The sequence below is a fragment of the Ceratotherium simum genome, chromosome 30 (assembly GCF_057802395.1).
Source record: "Ceratotherium simum simum isolate JZ-2026a chromosome 30, ASM5780239v1, whole genome shotgun sequence".
Taxonomy (NCBI): Eukaryota; Metazoa; Chordata; class Mammalia; order Perissodactyla; family Rhinocerotidae; genus Ceratotherium; species Ceratotherium simum.
The window spans coordinates 20,048,727-20,070,322 of NC_141929.1; the positions used below are offsets into that span (position 1 = coordinate 20,048,727).

At 53.0% G+C, this 21,596-nt stretch overlaps 1 protein-coding gene and 2 pseudogenes across 3 annotated transcripts; 1 reads left to right on the plus strand and 2 right to left on the minus strand.

Annotated features, from left to right (window-relative positions):
• Window positions 1-47: 47 nt before the first annotated feature.
• Window positions 48-2,626, minus strand: TMEM208 (transmembrane protein 208). Of its 3 annotated transcripts, none has more exons than XM_087420116.1 (6): window positions 2,524-2,626; window positions 1,861-1,956; window positions 906-965; window positions 688-824; window positions 430-532; window positions 48-330 (listed from the first exon to the last, which is right to left on the minus strand). In XM_087420116.1, the coding sequence occupies exons 1-6, from the start codon at window positions 2,527-2,529 to the stop codon at window positions 193-195; spliced, it is 540 nt and encodes a 179-aa protein (XP_087276242.1). In that variant the 5' UTR covers window positions 2,530-2,626; the 3' UTR covers window positions 48-192. The 3 variants fall into 3 exon arrangements, with proteins under 3 accessions (XP_087276242.1, XP_004431774.1, XP_087276243.1); XM_004431717.3 differs by having other exon boundaries at window positions 430-514; window positions 2,524-2,623; XM_087420117.1 differs by lacking the exon at window positions 1,861-1,956 and having other exon boundaries at window positions 2,524-2,619.
• A 6-nt stretch (window positions 2,627-2,632) lies between these two features.
• Window positions 2,633-20,631, plus strand: LOC147913116 (uncharacterized; annotated as a pseudogene).
• On the minus strand, window positions 10,237-14,364 carry LOC147913117 (uncharacterized; annotated as a pseudogene).
• Window positions 20,632-21,596: the final 965 nt, after the last annotated feature.

Consider the following 21,596-nt stretch of genomic DNA (forward strand, 5'->3'; position numbering starts at 1 on the left):
TGGCTCTTCCTACTTTGTACCTCATCATCACCCACACAGCCATTAGCCACAATCTAAGCCATTTATTCAACAACCCTATACCCCAGACTGCTTTTGGCCCCTGGACTAGGCCCTCATTGCTCCTGGCATGGGGGCCATGCAGCCTGACAGAGCCACCCAGGGCTCAGCAACCAGTGGCCACAAAGTTAGTGGCTATAACCGCTTCATCTGCCGCCGCTCCTGTCGGCGCTGCCGTTTCTCGTTGTGCTCTGGCGCTGGGGCACCACTTTCTGCTGTGAACCAGGGGCCCAGCACGTTCACCCACAGGAGGTAGAAGGCCCGGCCTGGAGCCTAGGAGAGAAAGGGTAACTTGAAGTCAGATGCAGGAAATGAAAGAAGAGAAGGGTTAGATGCCCCAGCTCCTTTTTGGGAGCCCCACAACCCACGCACCAGAAGCCAGAAGGACCAGATGTAGAGGGAGAAGCAGCTGAGCACCTGCACGATGGCTGTCAGTAGGATCACATCCTTAAGGTGCCTGTGGATAGAAGGAAGGCTACAAGGGCCAAAGAGCAGATGGGCCCCAGTTCAGCTCCCTTCTACCCTCTTCAGGTTGCAGGCAGCTGAGGCAGCTGTGGGTCTTGGGCTATCTGGGCCCCAGCACCCCAGCCCTGGGGCCGCTCACCTGGGCTGGCGGCGGGGGACACTCACTCTGCCATGCCCTGCTCCATGTTGAGGTCCATTCCACCATCCATCAGGACCCCATCCTCAGAGAAGGCTGCCCGTGCCATCGAGCTCATAGAGTGGTAGCTGGCCCCATATACTGCCAGACTAAAGCCCAGGGCCATCTGCAGAATAAGAATAGGGGTATTAAAGGCCAGCCACTGATCCTGTGTGCTCATCCACTTCCCAGGATGGGGGACACTTACCCAGGCCCAAAATGAGGCAGATGAGTAGAAGAAGACCAAGGTCACAAGACAGTAAATGGCCTGTAAGCAGACGCAGGATCAGGCTAGGATCAAATGCTATCCCTAAACCATGAGCCTCCCTTGACTCTGACCAAGAGTTAGACTAGGCTGTGGAAGGAGAAAGGTTGTTTCTTACAGGGTTAGGGGAAGAAGAGGTCTGCTCCCCAAGTCCTGAGTACTCAGACTCCCCTCTGACACGTCAGCCCAGGAAAGAAGCCCTGGTGTATTTGGGAGGGGAAGGGCTCTCAAGCCCACCTGGGACTCATGCCCTCATTTTTTTGTTTTTATTTTCTTTTGTTTTTACCACTCATCACTTTCTCTGTGCCAGGATCCTTTCTCATTTTATTTTTTTTAATAGTTTTTTTTTTTTTACTTTATTTATTTCCACCCCCAAAGCCCCAGTAGACAGTTGTATGTCATAGCTGCACATCCTTCTAGTTACTGTATGTGGGACTCGGGCCTCAGCATGGCCAGAGAAGCGGTGTGTCGGTGCGCGCCCGGGATGCGAACCCAGGCCGCCAACAACAGAGCGCACGCACTTAACCGCTAAGCCACGGGGCCGGCCCTCATTTTTTTTTAAATTTTTTAAAATTTATTTATTTTTTTCCCCCAAAGCCCCAGTGGATAGTTGTATGTCATAGATGCACATCCTTCTAGTTGCTGTACTTGGGACGCGGCCACAGCATGGCCGGAGAAGCGGTGCGTCAGTGCGCACCCGGGATCCCAACCTGGGTTGCCAGCAGCGGAGCGCGCGCACTCAACCGCTAAGCCACGGGGCCGGCCCTCTCATTTCTTTTTAATTGGAGTTTTCTCCTGGAGTTTTGGTTGCCACATACACCCTCCACCACTACCATCAAACAGAGCTGAGGACTGTGGGACCCTGGGTGGGCACAGAGGCGAGGAGGCAGGCACTTACATTGGCCCCCAATATGATCCGCAAGTAGAACTTCAGGGTCTCTCTGTTCTCTTCAAATATCTGCTTCTTTCCTCTCGTGCCCACTTTGCCCTTGGGCTGCAGAAGGATAGTGATACGCTATCAGAGCCCCCCTCAGCGAGGGTCCTACTCATCCTCCCCACCAGTCTGGTTAGCTACAGAGTTCTATCTGCACCTCTGCCGGGTGCCCAAACCTAGCAGAATCCTTGGGACGTCCACCCCTCCTCCAGTTCATCCTGCTTAGGGCTGACACTATCTTTCCAGCACCCCCAGCTACGACTGCCTCCTGCTCGCCCTGGAATAATCCAACACTAGGCGGATATCTCCTGGTTCTCCTGGTAAGGTCAAGCTTTGGGGGTACTCCTGAGGGGCGTTGAATGGTGCCGCTCTCCGGCCTCTGCTAGAGTAGTCCAAATCTAGGCTGACGCCCACCCCGCTCTGGCACCAGTTCTGGTACGGTCCTGCGCCGCTCCTCTCCCCACCGCCTCGCTCTAGCACAGTCCGGCCACTGGACAGCGCCCCCGGCCACTGGACAGCGCCCCCGTCCGGCTGACCCGCTTCCCTTGATATCCTTCCTCTGTTTTCAGTCTCCCGGCTCCGAGAGCGCTTTGCCGATGCGGACCTCGCCCGACCAGCCCTCCTTACCGCCATGGTGCAACGCAAACACCCAGCCGGGGAAACAAGAAACAGCGACCGAAACTGCAGTCAGTAGGTACCACATCGACAGCACCGACACTTCCGGTGCAGACCCAAAGCGTCACAACTGAGACGGAAATGGGAGGTCCACTTCCTTCCCAAGCTCCGCCCTCCAGAGTCGGTGGGACTACACTTCCCAGAAAGCCTTGCGCGGGGGCGGAGGCGGCAGGGATGCGATGGCGGAGTCGCTGCCTCTGGAGGTGAGAGGATGCAGCCCTCAGGCCTAGCTCCGGACAGGCCCCGCCCTCGGGGTCCCGGGCTGTGGGGAGGGGCTGACAGACAGCTCGCCCGGCCCTGCCAGTCTGGCGGAAACGACCCGCCCAGGAGATCCCAGGACCTGCAAGTTATGGGTAACGGCCCCGCCTTTGGGCCACTTCGTCCCCTTAGCTTGGGGGACCATCCTCTCCTTCCCCATCGGGCCCAGGAGATGGTTGCTCTGTCACCTCAGAGAGGACAGGCCCTCTGTCTAACCCCTTCTCTTGAGATGGCCGCCCCTCCCCCTCAGTTCTGGAAGATGTCCGCTCCACCCCGTGGTCCCTGAAGCGTAACCGTTCTTATCCCCATTCGTCCCTTAGGATGGTCGCTCCATTCCCTGGAAATGGCTGCCCCCTCCGCCTCGCGGTGGGAGACAGAATGCCCTCTCCCCATCAACTCCGGACCTGGTCTTTGAGTTCCTTCACGGAGGACAGGCCTGCTCCCCACTTCGTCCCCTAGAATGGCGGCTCCTACCTCCTTCATCCCATGGGATGTTTGCTCCTTCTCCTTAGCCTGAAGCAAGACCACTCTGCTGACACTGGTCAGAGAGAGATAACAGGTTTTGTCCCCATTGTCCTCTTAGGATGGCGTCTCAATCTCTTTTGCCCCGAGAGTTGGCAGCCCGCTTCCCGCTGCCTACAGGAGACAGGCCACTCTTTCCCCATCCACCCAGAAATGGTGCTCTTTCCCTTTAGCAACAATAGGACTGCTCCCACCCCATTGAGGCCCTTGCAATGGCATCTTTTTCCCCCTTGGCCTCAAAGGATATTCATACCATCCCTATAGGTCCCAGGGATGACGAGTCATATCTCTAGTAGCCCCTTGGGATGGGGTTCATGGGATGGCCACTTCATCCTTATCACTGCCTCCTCTGATCTCTCTAGAAAGGCCACCCCCCTTCTCAGCTCAAAGAATCATGCTCCCTCCCATCAGTGAGGACTTTGTTGCCCTCCCTTTGCTCCTTGGGTTGGCTGCTCAGTCCCAGAAGACAGGATGGCCACTATCTTAACTGGGCTTGGACAGGCTTTCCTGCCTCCCCCTGGGGATGGGAGCTTGGTCAGTCCCAGTCCTCATCAGCCTCTCTTCCCCATGCCTAGCCTCCTAGGCTGTTCTCTGTAGTCATTCTCCTCTCAATAATGATCTGCTTTAACTCCCCACCCCTTCCCTGAGCAAGCCTTTGGTGAAAACAGAGGTAGAGGACTGTCCATCCTTAATTCAATCCAGTAAGTATTGGTTGAGCACGTTGTGTGTGCTAGGGATCAGAGAAGAGAAGAAGAGATCAGAATGGGCTGGTGAGGTCAAGCTTAAGAATGGCATTCCAGGAAAGAGGCCTGTATAGGCAAAAGGAAATAGACATGCTGTGTTTGTAGGACAGTGGGAAGATTGGATTGGGGAAGCTCTGGGATCCGGGATCCAGTCAGGCATGGAAGCTGGCAGTGCTGAACCAAGAATGGAGATTTTGTACTGAGGATAATGGGGAACCTTGAAGGTTTTCATCAGGGGTGTGCTAAGACTGAAAGCTGTTTTTTTAGGAAAATTAACCTTGTGACAGTGTACAGAATGATTAGCAAGGATGAGCCTGGAGGCAGGGAGGTCAGGTGGGAGATTGTGGAAGGAATCCAGGTCTGGGGTGATAAAGATCTGGGCTACTAAGGTGGTGAAGTTTCAAAGGTAGACATATTAGTAACAACAATCCAGCAACCATTTATGGAACATATATTAGGTGTTAAGCCCATCATATCTATTAAATATATATATGTACACATACATAATATATATATAATTTAATTCCCATAAGACTATGATGTAGATTTTTAATATCCCCATTTTACAGATATGGAAACTGAGGCTCAGAGAGGTCAAGTACCTTGCCTGAGGTCACACAGCTAGGAAGTAGTGGAGTTGGAATTTGAATGAGTCTAAGTTAGCCTGGCCTAAACCTTACACCTGTATCTGAGAGCAAGGGACAGAAGAGCATGAAGAGTACAAAGTATTATCACAATCTTCAGGGAGTGTACACTGTTAGCATGGAAGCTCAGGCTCTGGAAAGTTAGGAGGAGAAGCTGCTTTCGACTGAAGACAGAATATGAATTTTGGTTGAGATTAAGGTGATAGTAAAACATTTGGATGAAGGAGCCTGTGGACAGTCGGCAGTACCGGGCTAGCACTTGGATGATAGGACAATAAGGGGATATTGAATTGTTAGTTATTCCTATAGAGGTAACTGTTGAAACCATGCAAATGAATTTATTATCCTAGGAAGTAAACAGATCAAAAGACCCAGGTCCGAGCCCTGGGAGCCAAAGAAGGCAATTGGAGTGCTGGGTGGAGCCCTAGAAAACACAGTGTCACAGGAGTCAAGGAGGGAAGATTCCAGAAAAAAAGAATAGTTAATATAAGATTATTCCTGGCCTCACAACCAGTCCCCTATAGAGCCTCCAACCTCACCACCCCAGCCTCATAAAACAAAGGTAGAGTGAGGGCCTGAGCCTGCCAGTTTGGGTCTTGCTGGGATCATATCTCAACAGCCAGCTGAAAAGGTGATTTGGCAGTGAAGAAGATGGGAAAAGAGTTGGGTCCCAAAGCCTGACCTGTGAGGGCAGGAGGAAGGGGTGTGGCTTCCTGATGATCATAGGAGGAGCACCTGACTTGCTGTGTTCTATATCCTATGCAAGACACTGTACTATGTTATTTAATTCTCACAATAACACATTTAAATCTCACTACAATTGCCATTTTACAGATAAGGAAAACAAAACTCAGAGAGAGGTCAGTTGATAGAGTAAGGATTTGAACTAGGTTTATCTGGTCCCAGTGTCCAGGTTCTTTTTACTAAACAGCAGGAAGTTTGATTTTTTTTTTTAATAATTTTATTTATTTATTTTTCCCCTAAAGCCCCAGTACATAGTTGTATGTCATAGTTGCACATCCTTCTAGTTGCTGTATGTGGGACGCCGCCTCAGCATGGCCGGAGAAGTGGTGCGTCGGTGCACGCCCGGGATCCGAACCCGGGCCACCAGCAGCGGAGCGCGCACACTTAACCGCTAAGCCACGGGGCTGGCCCAGGAAGTTTGATTTTTATTAGTCAGTACAAACCTGCAACCAGATGGGGCTCAGGAAAGGTTTTTGGGTTTTTTTTTATAACTTTATTTTATTTTCTTATTTTTATTTTTTTTGTGAGGAAGATCAGCCCTGAGCTAACATCCATGCCATTCCTCCTCTTTTTTGCTGAGGAAGACCAGCTCTGAGCTAACATCTATTGCCAATTCTCCTTTTTTTCCCTTTTTCTCCCCAAAGCCCCAGTAGATAGTTGTATGTCATAGCTGCACATCCTTCTAGTTGCTGTATGTGGGACGCCACCTCAGCATGGCCGGAGAAGCAGTGCGTTGGTGCACACCTGGGATGCGAACCCAGGCCACCAGTAGTGGAGCGCGTGCACTTAACTGCTGAGCCACAGGCGTGCCCCAGGAAAGGTTTGTTCACAGTAAAGATACCTGGAGGCTGGAGAGGGGAAGTGAAAACTCCGTGAAGTTTAGGATCCAAGATGAACTAGAAGCCAGGGCTCTAGTGCCCTCAGACCTACTGTACTATCAGCTTGAGTAGCTTCCAAAGGCCTCTCAACTCTTAACAGCCCTCAATGCACTGTTTTTTTCTCTCAGATGCTCACATATATTCTGAGCTTCCTGCCTCTGTCAGATCAGAAGGAGGCCTCCATCGTGAGTCATGCTTGGTACTGTGCAGCCCAGAATGCCCTTCAGGAGGTAAGGTGCCCACCCTCACCTGGCACATTCTCAGTTGTCTCTCACTTCATCTTGCTCATGGCCCTGCTCATACATCATCCATCCGTTCATGCGTGCATACATATTCATACATACATATTCTTACAGTGCTGGGACTATACAGATGAATAAGACATGGTCCCCTCCCTGGAGGAGATCATAGTCTAGTGAAGGAGAAAAACAAGTATGTGAGTGATCATGATATTGTGTGCTTAGTGCTGTGACACTGGAAGGAAGGATGCAACGGGAACATGAAGAAGGACATCCAAAGGAGACTGGCAGCATCAGGGAAGGCTTCCTGAAGGAATAGGATGAAATGAAGTTTGGTCTTCCAGGACTGGTAACAGCACAGGTGAAGGCACCAAGGTGTGAAATAGTTCTGGAAACGACCATGAAAGTTCCATGTGACTGGAACCTAGATGTGTGTGGGAGAAGTGCTGGGAGATGAGGCTAGAAAGGTGTCAGACTGCAAGCTGGCAGATGTGCCAAGTGATATTACTGGGGCTTTCTCTTGATTACCCTCATGGAGCCTTTAAAGGAATGGTAGGCAGGAGAGTGACATGGTGTGATTTGTGTCTTAGAACTCTGCAGTGCAGAGTGGACTGGAAAGGGTGAGTCGGAGTGTAGGGAGACAGCGCAGCCGGGAGGTGAATGCAGACGTCTGTGCTAGTTTGAAAGGCAAGCAATGATAACTCTTTGTTTAGTTTTGACTTCTTTGGTTATTACTGAGGTTGAACAGTTTTTCTCATTAGCTGACCATTTATATTTCCCTCTTTTGTTTATTCATGTTCTTTATCCATTTAACTGTTGGGGTCTTAGTATTTTTCTTACCCATTTGTATGAACTTTTTATACATTAAAGAGATTAATCCTGGGGCCGGCCCCGTGGCTTAGCGGTTAGGTGCGCGCGCTCTGCTACTGACGGCCCGGGTTCGGATCCCAGGCGCACACTGACGCACCGCTTGTCCGGCCATGCTGAGGCCGCCTCCCACATACAGCAACTAGCAGGATGTGCAACTATGACATACAACTATCTACTGGGGCTTTGGGGAGAAAAAAAGGAGGATTGGCAATAGATGTTAGCTCAGAGCGGGTCTTCCTCAGCAAAAAGAGGAGGATTAGCATGGATGTTAGCTCAGGGCTGATCTTCCTCACAAAAAAAAAAAAAAAGATTAATCCTTACATATTTAGTGAATATATTCCTAGTATGTTTGCCTTTTAATTTGAGTTATAGATATGTGTTTATTTATGAGATACAGAAGTTAAATGTCTATGTTGTTGATTCTGAACGTCCTTTTCTTTCTTATTTCTTCCATCGTTTTTTAAACTTGGAGATCTCTTGCCTCTTCAGAGATATGACAAATATACACTCATATTTTTATTCTTTTTTTTAATGGATTTTATTTTCTAGAGCACTTTTAGGTTCACAGCAAAATTCTTCTATTTTATGGTTTGACTTTTTGTGTTAATTTTTTTTTTTTTAATGAGGAAGATTAGCCCTGAGCTAACATCCGATGCCAATCCTCCTTTTTTTTTTTTCCCCTGAGGAATATTGGCCCTGGGCTAACATCCGTGCCCATCTTCCTCTAATTTATATGGGACGCTGCCACAGCATGGCTTGACAAGCAGTGCGCTGGTGTGCGCCCAGGTTCCGAACCTGCGAACCCCGGGCCACCAAAGCAGAGCACGCACACTTAACCGCTGTGCTACTGGGTTGGCCCCTGTGTTAATTTTTTTATTGGTAAAATTTATTTTGATTTATGCTATGAGGTAAGAAGCTAAACTGATTAGTTTTAAAATAGCCTAAATACCATTTACGTAGAATCTTCTCTTCCCCGCTGGGTCGGAATCCTCCACTGCAACATATTAAAAGTGTGTGTGTATAAGTCGGGTCTGTTTTCAAGTTATCTATCCAGTGTCATTGAGCTTAGTGTCTAAAGGAATTTGTTTGGACTTGCTGAAAATTTGAAGTGTGAGACATCTGGATGGTGAGATCTAGTTAGTAGTGGGATTTCTGGGTGAGGAATTCAAGAGAAAGTTCTGGGTGATAAATATAGATTTGGTGTCATTAAAGAATGGGTGGAGGGTCCAGCCCCGTGGCGTAGTGGTTAAGTGCGCGCGCTCTGCTGCTGATGGCCCAGGTTCCGATTCCAGGTGCACACGGATGCACCGCTTGTCAGGCCATGCTGTGGTGGCGTCCCATATAAAGTAGAGGAAGATGGGCACAGATGTTAGCCCAGGGCCAGTCTTCCTCAGCAAAAAGAGGAGGATTGGCATGGATGTTAGCTCAGAGCTGATTTGCCTCACAAAAAAAAATAAATAAATAAAATAAATAAATAAAGAAATAAAAAGAATGAGTGGAAGTAGAAGCCATGGATCTAAGTAACTTCCTCCCTGAGAGAGCATGAAGAGCCATAGGAACAGCAGGCCACAGGAATGCCCCAGGGGAGGACACCAGTCTAAGGGCATGGAAAGGAGGCACCCACAGAGGGGGCTGAGGAGATCCCAGTGAGAGGAGGGCACAGAAGTCAAAGGCAGAGAGCATTTAAAGTGTTGAGTGGATGACTAATAGTGTCAGAGCCCACAAAGAGTCCAGAAATAAAGAAAAGATAGTGTCCATGATGTTTGACATCCAGGGAGGTCACCAATGTCTTCAGCAACACTTGGCACCTGGGGAAAAAAGCCAGGTGGGTTGAGGAGTGAATAAGAGAAGAAAGGAAATGTAGAAAGTGACCTCACTTGCAAGAAATTTCCCCATGAAAGGAAGGAAATAAATAGGACTGTAATGAGAGGTTGAAGTGGGCTCGACAAAAGGATTATAATTGGGAGAAATCTCAAATATGTTTATATGTTGAAAGGAATCACTAGAGGAGGGGTGAATGTAGGGAGGACAGAGGTCAGGAATGGTGATGCCACCTGAGGTGGTGGCAGAGACAGGCTTCAGTGTACAAGGCTTGGTCTTGGATAGGATGGAGAGGACATCACCTCTCCTCCTCAGGAAGTAGGGGGTGGCAGTGTGAAGCCGGTTGCTGAGGAAGTTCCTCAGAGGCAGGCTACTGGCCTCTTTGCTCAGTGAATTTGGAGGCCAAGTTGTCTTAGGGGTGTGAGAAAAGAGGTAGAGGCCAGGGCCTCAGCAGAGTGGTTTGGCATATTCACAGGGCAGAAGGAAGACAGAAAGTTACCAGAGATGCATGCAGAGGCCTCACTCGGATGTTGGTGCTGCCTGTCTGTGCCTGGCACTGTGCTGGGCCCTGGGGGAGCAGGGCTGGGGAAGACACAGCACTCAGGAGTTGGTAGTGAGAGGGAGACAGCACGAGCCAAAAGGAGGGGGTCATGCACTCAGAGTCTTGTGAGGCCCACCGGGGATGCAGAGAAAAGATTCAGAAAAGACTTCATGGAGAAGAGGATGCATGGGCTGAGTCTTGAGGGAGGAATAAATGTTTGCTAAATAGACAAATAGGAACAGGTAAGGAGTGAGACACCTACCCCAAACAGAAAAAGCAGCTGAGCAGAGGCATGGCAGCATGAGACATGGTCAGAAATTGGCATTCCCAGAGCTAGGGGTGGGGAGGAGGGGGAGCGGGCATGGCAAGCTGGGGCTGATGGGCAGGAGTCTGACAGAGAGGGGCTCAGAAGCTCAGCCTCCATCCTGTGGAGTGGAGAACCACCAAAGGGTCTGAAGAACACTGTCAATTTGCCTTTTGCGAGGATCACGCTGGTGACAATACCAAGGATAGACTGGAGGCCAGGACCCTGATAAGGAGGAAACTGCTGTAAAATATTTCTGACAGACAATAAGGGGACTTGAACTAAGGCAGAAGTGTGAGGTGGGAGCAGAGGGACAGACTACAGTATATCAAAGGGATGGAATGGAAGGGACTTTGGTCATTGTGGATGTGGGGAGTGAGGGAGGAGTCTAGGACGACTCCCAGATTCCCGACTGGGGTGACTTGGTAGAGGGTGCTGAGAGTTTAGGAGAAGGGGCAGAGTTGGGGGATAAGACAGTGAATTCAGATCTGGGCATATTGCATCTGTGTGTCTGGAGAGAGGTCCATCAGGTAACTGGCTACCAGGGTCTACTATTCTGGAAAAAGATGTGAACTGCAAATAAAGTAGTTCATAACCACAAATGGGCTGAAGTGCAGTCTGCCAGGGTGCACATGGAGGGGAACACAGAGAGAGAGAGAGAGGGAGTGTGTGTGTGTGTGTGTGTGTGTGTGTGTGTGTGTGTGTGTGGTGGAGTGAAACAAACCATGGGGGACTCACTGGTCACTGGACTGGGTCTCTCTTCTTTGGTGACCACAAAAGAGGCTGATGGGGAGCAGGCTAGAAGGTAGGAGGAGAGCCAGGAGGGCAGAGTCACAGAACCCCCAGTGGGAGATAGCATCGGGGAGACTGGCCATCCACAGCAGGTGGCATGGCAAAGAGGACACTTGTGGGAGGTCTGCAGAGAAGCCCCCAGATGTTGATGACCTTGCTGGAGGGGGCTGTTGCCAGGAATAAGTGATTCTGTGGGGGCAGTGGTAGAGGGGAAATGGTGAGGCAGGGGTAAATAGGTGGCCACAGTGGGTGTGGGTGCATCCTTGTGATTCCAAGAAGCATGACTGTAGAGGGAAGGGGAGAAAGAAGAGAGGGGAGAAGAAGAGGTGCAGGAGCAAGGGAGGCTTTTTGTTGTTTTAGACTGTGGGGTGTTTGTGGACCCTGAGGAAGGAGCAGTGGAAAGGCCGAGTCTACAGGGTTCCCAGGGGAGAAGGTGGGGGACAGGCTCAGTAGGCCGGGAGAAGGGAGTTGCCTTGAACCAAAGAAGGAGGTTAGGATGGGCCCTGCCAAGAGTCAGCTGGTGGATGTGGACAGGGCAAAGGGAGGCCTTCCCACCTGATGGCTTTGGTTTCTTGTTGAAACAGAACAAGTCATCTCTGAGAAGGCTGGAGGAAGGGGAGGGTACCACAGTAGCCTCAGGGGCTTGAGAAGATGTTGGGCTTGGGCAGAAATCTTGGGGAGGATCAGAAGAGAGCCAGGAGGCAAGGAGGAGGTGGGAGTGGGGGAGGCTAGTGCTAATGGCATGGGCAAGAGGGGAGGCCATGGCATCCTCAGGCAGAATTCCATATCCCCAGCACACACCCAGAGGAGGCAGTGGTTTCATCATCCCTGGCTGGGCAGGGGGCAAGGAGAATGGGCACAGCAGCATGAAGGGGCCAGAGCCACAAGGACCCTGAGGAGAAATAATAATGGGAGGGGCCTCTTGAAGTCCAGCAGAGAAGGAGAGGGCAGAAGAAGCAAAGTGGGCAGTCAGGCCCCAGGGGTAGAGGTGAGATTGGAATGAGATAAAAGGAGTGAGGAGAAGGAAGCTAGGATCAGAGTTTGGGATCGTAGAGTCCACCATTTTAGAGCTGGGGCTGCTCCAGCTAACTGTGAGCTCCAGATAGAACGTTGACAAAGACCCGATTGATGCCTCTGCAAAACTCAGCCTCCCCACACCCTTCCGGGCTGGGAGCACTGGGAAACCAGGACACAGGTGCCTGGGCATCTGAGGCCCTGCTGACATCCCACCACCACCATGACCCAGAGAGCAATCTGCAGAACCCTACTGTCAGGAACCATCTCCCAGGGCCCAAGTGTGGGAAGGTTGCTAATGAGGTAGTGCCCCCAGCTAGTAGGTACAATGGAAGATTCTGGCTCACCAAGGCCAACCTGGGGCCTGTCCCTCATCAGGCCAGGCTAGGATGTGCAACTTAGTGACTTCTTATTCCCTCTGACCTGCCTCCACTTAATCCCAATTTTTCTCAAATAAGAAGGTAGACAAAGGCAGCACCCCACACACACCCAGGCCCTGTACACTACGGGGGGGAGCCCTGGTTTCCTGCCGCTGGGTTGGTTACTGTGAAGAACTAAGGATGGGGGCCAGCCCCGTGGTGTAGTGGTTAAGTGCACGCACTCTGCTACTGGCGGCCAGGGTTCGGATCTCGGGCGCGCACCAATGCACTGCTTGTCAAGCCATGCTGTGGCAGCGTCCCATATAAAGTGGAGGAAGATAGGCATGGATGTTAGCCCAGGGCCAGTCTTCCTCAGCAAAAAGAGGAGGATTGGCATGGATGTTAGCTCAGGGCTGATCTTCCTCACTAAAAAAAAAAAAAAACTAAGGACGGCTCAGGAGAAGATGCTGCCTTCTCCTGCCTGAGGTGTTTATAAAGGCCCAGAGGAGCCTCTGGAAATGACCCCCGAGGTCTAATTCCTCCCTAGAGACCAAAGCCCCTGGGTGCCAGGGCATGCATTTTCTCAGACGTCTCCTGGAGAGCAAGCATGTTAGCTCTGGATTCCTATACCAGCAGACAGGAGGGCCATCTCTCTGTCAGATGGCTTTCCACGTGTGCACACAGGCCTGCAGTCTCAGCTCGGGGCTTCACTAGGTACAGGGACGTGCTGGCCTCTCCCAGTCAAGGAACGTGTCACTTTTAACAGGTTTAGGGCATTTCCCAAATGATTTTGCATTTACTCTTCAGATGCCAGCATTGGGAAAGGAGGATACCAGCGGGCTAGTTGGCCCCTCTGTGGATGGGGTGGCTGAAGCAGGAACAGGTACCCTTGAAGCATCCAGAAGCATCTTCCTAGGGCCTGGGAAGGGGAACTTTCCTACACTGGTGCCAAAAATCAGAACCCAGGAGCCTGCTTCTGCCTGCTACTCTGCCCCCTATAGATGATAAATATCCCTAAAAGGCTGCTCCTGGCTTCTGCACTTTGAGTCCAGGTTAGACTATCTGGGTGAAGGCTTAGAGGCTGCCCCCTCCCCACCAAGAAAAACTGGGGAGCAGGGAGGCGGTCTCAAATCTCAACACACACACACACACACACACAGCAATAGCCGAAAGTCCTTTAGGCTGGGCCCTGCCCCTTTATCTGGTGACTTTTGCTGCCACCAGCCAGCCCTGGACTTGGACCCTGGGCTGACTGCCAGCACTGTCCCTCAGCTGTTTGTCTACCTTGTTCATAGGGAGGCAGTGGGAGAGGGGAGAACATTCCTGGCCACCAAGTCTCAGGAAGGAAGGGAAAGAAGGTAGACTGAAGGCTGCTTGAGCTGGGGCCCTGGGGGGTGGCATGTGACTGTTGGGGGCTGGTGCTGCCTTGGCAACCAGCACCGCTCTGCACTCCCCCAGCCATAGTTCACGCTCTTCATCATCACGTGGGCTCATCTGACATGGAGAGCTTTAAAACAGCCAGAGTCCTGCTTTACCTTTCCTCCCTGATCTTTTCATCACCCTCCCACCCTCACACACCAGGATCTTCCCCAGCTCTCCTTAAATCTGAGAGAGGGACCCAGGCCCTTGGGAGTTCCCACTACCCCACTGTCTCCCAGTGTCCACAAGGGAAGCTGTGGGGAGTGCTCCTCTCATCCACATTCCATTCCAGGAAGGGGGTCTGGAGGGAGGCTGGTTTGACCCCTGATTCCTGTGAAAGTGGCCAGCAGCTGGTCCCCATCTCTTACCACACACTCCTTCCCATGATGACAGCATAGGTGGCTGCTTCTCTCTGTGGCAGAAGCCAGGCTGGTTTCTCCACACCTGGGAATGAGTTCCGTGTGTCTTCCTGGGAGATTCCTGTTGATAAGTATCTTGCAAGAGTGCATATTATGTGTCATTTCTACCTTCCTGATTCCCTTTCAATGATGTTCTGTGGGGTACAAGCAGGGAACATCAGCTTGTTCTTGCACTTGCTGACAGGAGAGGCTTTTCAGGGAGCTTGCTTTCCTGCATCAGGATCATGTTGATACATTAAAACAAGAGCCTTTTTTGAGTACCACTTGCCTGCAACCTGGGTACCCGTCAGGAGTAAAGAAACGGGGCTAGGATTTTAGAAGCCAAGCCCTCTTCTCCCTCCCCCCACAGACCTGTTCCACACAGACCTGTATCAACTTCCTTTTGGCTCCCTCTGGCACAAAATCAGGGAAGGTTCTATGAAAACTAGGGCTCCCCAGACTCCTCCTACACAAGCCAGTTTATTCCCACAATGACTTAGCCCTGAGCTTGCCTCCCAGCTCCACCCCACTCCAACCATGTGCTCCCCTATTCCTCTACAGCAGGGCCAGCCCACCTTCTTGGCGCCTCTGAGATTCATTCTCTTAGCTCCCACCCACAGGAATGGGAGGCTTCTTATTCCTTACCTAGACAGATAGACGGACCCTCCAGAGATGAGCTGCTGGGATCATAAGCACATCTTGAACTCTGAAGCCTCCAGGGCCCACACGTGTAAGCATGTGCGCACACACACACACACACATGCATGCAAGCATTTTCACTTACACACAAAACCCAATTTTGCAAACATTCATGTGGCTGAGACATTGAGGCTACCAGGGGATCTAGGCCTCACTGCCTGCCCCAGACCACTGGCACCTGGGCCACAGGGGGTTGTGGTGAGGGACACCTGCCTCACTTCTTCCTGCCTTCAGCTATTCTGAGGGCTATTTGTATGCTCTCAAGAAAGTGGAGGAGGCTGGTTGCTTAGCTCATGCCAAGCTCTGAGTCCCTGGAGTAGGAGCTGAGTCCTTGGGTCTCAGGGCCACCTTCTGAAAGTCCCAAAGGTTGGGGTCCAGCATACTTTGCCCTCCTGCCCCAGGGGCTTTGCTGGGTCTCCTCCAGGCCACTTCCCAGTCCTCCTGTGCCCAGCCTGCTAACTCCTCACTCTGTCCTCCCCCCATAATCATCCAGTCCCGTCCATCACTAACCTTCCTCTCATAGTTATTCCCTTTGAGCCCCAGTGTGACTTGTCCTCCCAGCTCCCACTTCCCACCAGCACCCCTTCAACCACACATGACACTACACACCACAGTAGGTCCCCATTGTGAAAGGGCCCTTCCCTGACTTGCTGCCAGACTCAATGCCCAGTACCCCTCTGAAGCCAGAGGGCTAACTAACCCCAGTCCTGCTGCTACCCCTTAGACAAGTGTGTGGTACATCCCCATGTCCTCTGCTTCCCTCCTGGCCATCGAGAGCCTGGGCTTCAGGGGCATCTTCTGCATCAGCCTGACGAACCGAGATGGCTCGCCAGCTTCGTACCAGGTGCTGCTGCAGTCTGTCGCCTACCCCCTGGGCCCATGCCTGCAGAGCTTGTACCTCAGTGGGGGCAGCCCCACAAGGCCTCCTTTGTGGCCCTGATCTTGGGCTGCCCGGCCCTGCATATCCTTGTGGCTGCAACAGCCTCTTCACATCAAGCATGCTGCTAGTTCAGCTGGAAATGGCACAGCGGGTCCAGCAGACATGGAGCTGTCTCCGTGAGCTCAACCGGACTGGCCTGCGGGACCAGGCCAACCCCTGCTTCAGCTGGCTCAGTGGCTGTGCCCCAAGCCTGGAGCGTCTCTCTTTGGCCTACTGTCACGTCACCTTCAAGCTAGGCCCAGCCTGGGGCTCCATCCGCCCCCAGGACTCCTCCCCCTCCCAACTCTCCTTCCACAACCTGCTGTGATTCACTCAGGAGGACTCACGCTGGCTTGCCACCGGAGGCCCTGCAGGCCCTGGGCCAGGTCGCTGGGCTGCAGCTGCAGGAGCTGAGCCTGCACAGCTGCTGGGATGTCTCCACAGAGGCCATGGCAGCCCTTTGCTGCCAGCAACCAGGCCTTACTTCCCTGGACCTCAGCGGCTGCTCAGAACTGGCTGACGGGGCACTCTTGGCTGGGAGCCGTGGCCTGTGGCACCTGCAGCACCTGAGCCCAAGGAAGCTGCAGCGGCTGACAGATGTGGGATGCACAGCCCTAGGGGGCCTGTGAGAACTGCAGAGCCTCGACCTGGCCAAGTGCTGCCTGGTGAGCAGGCGGGAATTGGTCCAGGCCCTGGGCTTGGGGCGCGGAGCTCGACCCCCACTGTCCTCCCTCAGCCTGGTCTACTGCTCCTCACTCAAGGTGAGCGTACCATCCCCTTCCTTCCTCACCAGGGCCGGGGGCTGTGAGAACTGGGCATGTGGCACCAGGGAGGAACTGCCTGGTGTGTGTGTCCAAGGAATAGTAGTTAGAACTGACCTTGGGACACACAGTCTGGAAGGGGAAGGGAGCCTAGACAGACAGTGCTGCTACCAGCACTTTCCCCGCAGCCCCCACTGTGGGCCCAAGTAGATGGAGGTCCAGATCCAAGAGACCAGGTTGGCCCAGCCCACAAGGTGGCACACATCTCACATGCCAAGCGCTCTGTGACCACTGCAGTCTGGGGAGGGGCCCTGAGAGCAGGTGTTCTAGAGGCAGGGAAGGCTGGTGAAAGGGGGTGACAGAACCAAGCCCTGCGGGGAAGGAGCATTGAGGTTACACAGAAGAGGGTGCTTGGGCAGGGCCTGTGGGAGGTAATGTGATGTGGGAGCAGCAGGGTCATTTCTTGGCTGAAGCCAGTTCCTTCAGTAGGGGTCAGCCTGTCCCCCTGGGTGGAGTCCCTCCTTGGCAACCTCAGTCTCTCCCTCTTTAGTGGATTATTCCCTGAAACTGTCAATGTGACCAGGGCGTTCCCAGCCTGAAAACTGTCTCTCAACCTTTTCCCCACAAGCGCCTCTCTTCCCCTGCCCCTCCATCTTCCCTTTACCACTACGTATCTCTTAGCTGTTCCCTCTGGAGCATTCTTGTGTCTCTGCATCTCTCTACAAACCAGCTTCCTCTACTCTGCCCTTAGTTCCTGCTCCTCTCACCCTGACTGCTTCTGGCAGGTGGCAGCCCTGTGCTCACCATGACCTCACAGTTCTGCTTCAAATTCTAGAGGGAGCATATCTAATTGGCTCAGCTAGGGTTGGATGTCCACTGCTGGTCCAATAAGCTGTGGTCCAAGGGCTGCCTCAGCCCACCCCTTCAGCAGAGGCTGGGAGCATAGGCAGGGCAGATACCTTAGAAATTTCCACCAGCATCTTTCCAGCCGCAGCCAATCTAGGCCTCTGTCTTCCAGCAAACTTCTGGTGTCCCACCCCCACAGCTCACCCTGTCCATGCTGATCTTTCACCAGCACAGGGGCCATGTTGCTTCCCTCCATGGACCCCCTGGTAGCTCCGTGTTGCTTGTGAGGCTGGAACCTTGGGCAGAAACTTGCTACTGATGCCTGCTAAGCCTGGTGACATGGGCACAAGCCATCTCTCCGTTGCTCTCTCCCATCTCCACTTCCCTCCTGGGATGCCTCAGTGCTCTCCCTGATCTCAGCACTGGGCACAAGCCTCAGGGTGCTAGCCTTATTCTCCTGTGTGGCCCTCGCCAACTGGACCTGCGGGCCATCTGCACCTACCTCCCCCACCTCAGTCCTGTGCCTGGCCTGGTGCAAGTTGTTCCGTGACTGGTGGCTTCAGGGGCTGGGGGAACCAAGTAAGGAGCCTGCACAGGGGCCCCAAGTGCAGGACCCTTGAGGGTGGGGTGGTCCCTGGGCTCAGCTGCCCTTCTGCACCTCCTGAGTCTCTCTCTAGGAGCATTTGAGGGCCAAACTCAGGAGAAACCTGAGAAGTAAGGGCTTCTTCCCGAGCTACACTGAGAGCTGGAGCATCAGGCCTTGGGCCACAAGGACCCTTCTCTCCAGCCACAGGGCCCCTTCATGCCGTAGGCCCCGCAGGAGTTGGGCCTCATAGCCTGCCACAAGCTGACTGATGCCAGTTTGGCCAAGGTGTGGGGTTGGGGGTGGGGATAGGCTGAGGGCCCTGGGCTGGAGCCAAAGGCCCTGGGCCAACCCACTTTTTGCTTGGGAAAAGTTCCTTTCTCATTGGCTTCTGCTGCCTATGGCTACTCCTCTGGCTGGGGGCTGGGGAACCTGGAAGGACCCCAGACCCTGGGCTCCAGTGCCATACTACACCCCCCACCCATCCTTGCAGGGACTCCAGTGCCCCCAGCTGAAGCAACTGTCACTGAGCCTTTTGCCAGCACTCACAGACAAGGGCTTGGTGGCTGTGGCAGGGGCTGCCCCAGCCTGGAGCGCTTAGTGCTGAGTCACGGCAGCCTCCTCAGTGACAAGGGCTGGGCCCAGGCAGCCGGCTCCTTGCTGAGGCTGCAGCACTTCAACCTTTCCAGCTCACAGAGCAGTGAGTGTGTCCAATAATGCCACAGTGCAGGGACTGGGCTGGGGCCTCATGCCAGGTCAGGCACTCATTTAGTGGCCTCCCTGCAGAGGCCTGTGGCTCAGCCTCCATCACCTCCAGAGTCCCCAGCCCTGGCCTCTTGACCTGGAGTTTGACTCAGTGCCTCCTGCCGCTCTCTGCTACATACCCCAAAGCCCCTTCCCCAAGCTATAAACTCTTTTTCTAGGACTAGGGGGCTACTAATCCAGGGCAGCCTAGGGGCTTCTTGCCGTAGTCTGCCCCACCGCCCAGTAGGAGCCTCTTTCTAGCTACATGTCGCTGCCACAGTCCCCTGGAAATGCTAGCTTCTGCTCTCCTGGCCAGGCCTGCGTCAAGGGGCCAGGCCCACAGATGGGCTGGTTCTGGTGCTAGGGAGGAGCAGACCCTGTGCCTCGTGCCCTGCCCACTTCTCACACCTAAGGCCCATGCCCCACCTTGTTCCCTGCAGGAGTTCTCCCAGCCCCCTACCAGCACTGAGCTTTAGCAGTCAAGCCACAAACTTGTTGTAAACCCAAACCAGATTAAAAATTCCACCTCTTGGGCTGGCCCCATGGCTTAGCGGTTAAGTGTGCGCGCTCCGCTACTAGCGGCCTGGGTTCGGATCCCGGGCGCACACCGACACACTGCTGCTCCAGCCATGCTGAGGCCGCGTCCCACGTACAGCAACTAGAAGGATGTGCAACTATGACATACAACTATCTACTGGGGGCTTGGGGGCAAAAAAAAGGAGGAGGATTGGCAATAGATGTTAGCTCAGAGCCGGTCTTCCTCAGCAAAAAGAGGAGGATTAGCATGGATGTTAGCTCAGGGCTGATCTTCCTCACAAAAAAAAAAGAGAAAAAAAAAAAAGAATATTAAAAAAAAAAAAATTCCACCTTTTACCTCCTTGCCTGAAGTTCTCAGACTAAAGGGCCTCTCCCTTCCCCATCTCAGCTGAAGCAGCCCAGCCCAGCCTAGGGACAATTTGGAGGAAACACCAGAGGGACATAGACAACTTCTTCCTCACACTTGGCCCAAAACCCCACAGGCACCCCCAAGTAGGTCCTAGCTTCTTCCCCACATGGTGGGAGGTCTTTCCCCAACACAAGCCCCAGGGCATGTCCTGCAGCAAAGGCACATCTGTGTGCACTTGTCCCAGCCAGACCCCAGGAGCACGCTCATTAAGGATGCCTGAGTCAAGGAGGCTGTCTTCAGAAAAAAAAAGGGACAAGAGGATAGCATCTCGGGGTAGGAAGGGTCATTAGAGGCCATCTTGTCCAACCTCCTAAACAGTGCAGGTAACTTCTCAACAGCAGCTCTGAGAAACAGTCTGTCCATCTGGCCCTCCATGTGTCCACCCACACTGTCTGTCTTTCTGTTCTTCAGTTCTAGTAGCTAGCCAGGCTGCCTGGGTGCCCACAGGCACTGTGCTTTATGTGGGGATTCAGAGGTGACAAAGCTCTTCGAGACCCCAGGCCAGTTGGGGAAGCAAACTAGCCAACAGGCAGGGATAGTCCAGTGTGCCGGGTGTGCACAAATAGAGAAACAAGCACTTGGGACTGGCAGCCCAGCAGAGCAATGCACTTAGCCTGGGAGGTCAAGGACCAAGGCTGTGAAAAACAAGCAGAAAAGAGGGAGGAGGGCAGACAGAAGGGACTGAGGAGATGCACATGGGCAGGCCAGAGCTGGTGCTGAAGGGGGTGTGGGGAGGTCCAGGCCCCGACGGGGTGCAGAGAGTATGCCAGCTTGGACTAAGCACTGAGAACCCTGCAAGCCACAGACACTCTGTTGGAAAGGTGAAACTGCAACTTGTCTGCAGCCCATCTCAACTCTGCTCAATCATGGTACCGTGACCATTATCTTATGGACAATAGGGAGACATTGAAGAATATGGGATGGGGGTGGTGTGCGTGAGTGTGTAATCAGGTCAGCTTCACATTTGAGAAAACAGTTGGGGTAGCTGGTATTGAGAGGATTGGAGGGGCAAGAGGAGGGAGGAAGTTGGGCCGGCCCTGTGGCTTAGTGGTTAAGTGAGCGCGCTCCACTGCTGGCGACCCGGGTTGGGATCCCGGGCTCGCACCGACGCGCTGCTTCTCTGGCCATGCTGAGGCCGCGTCCCACATACAGCAACTAGAAGGATGTGCAGCTATGACACACAGCTATCTACTGGGGCTTTGGGGGGAAAAATAAATAAAATCTTTAAAAAAAAAAAAAAAAGAGGAGGGAGGAAGTCAAGAGGTTCTTCCCAAGATGGTGATGGCCTGGGCAAGGGACTGGAGACATTGAGAAGAAAGAACTGACAGTATCAGGAGGCTTAGCTGCATCTGGGATCCCCACTCCCCCACTTCCACCTTGAACTCAATAGCAGACTATTCCAAGTATGGTGGAAAGTCTCTGAATGCAGGAAGTGGGGCCAAGATGCCCAAGTTAGAAGCATAGCTGGGGGAAGGGAGAACAATTGTTCCCTCAGCACATTTCTCCACACATTCTCCAAAGGAGGTGCCATTTCCATCAGTTTTCAAGGTAACATGTTGATGGTTAACACTGTTAAAAAAGATATTGGAGGAGGCGTTGGCAAAGAGAGGTAGTAAGAGGCATGGAGGTCAGAGGGTGGCAGCAGCTTTCAGCCTGCCCTGTGGGTCCTGTGGGCTGGTGTGCTCCTCTTTGCCTCAGAGGCTTGGGGTCCATGACCATAGGCTCTGAGCCTGACCTCCAGCTGGGCCCAACACCTAGCCGCTTCTGCCCCCGGGGGCTCTGGCCTGTGTGTGGCCCCCACCCCACCCATGCTACTGCGTTGGTTTTTAATCAAAATGCAGGGCTTTCTGCACTGAATTCCCTCCTGTCAGAATCAGACCATAGCCTCCCACCAGCCTGGGGACATCTTTTGGAATATGGAGTTTCCCTTCCGCACAAAGCAGGCCCAGCTTCACATCTCTCCCTTCAAGCCTCTCACCAG

Excerpts from the sequence above, each read along its gene's own strand:
- TMEM208 (XM_087420116.1), bottom strand. Across the intron at positions 966-1,860 it reads GGATCATATTGGGGGCCAAT|GCCATTTACTGTCTTGTGAC; the intron begins GTAAGTGCCTGC and ends GTCTGCTTACAG. Across the intron at positions 331-429 it reads TCTGGTCCTTCTGGCTTCTG|GCTCCAGGCCGGGCCTTCTA; the intron begins GTGCGTGGGTTG and ends TTTCTCTCCTAG.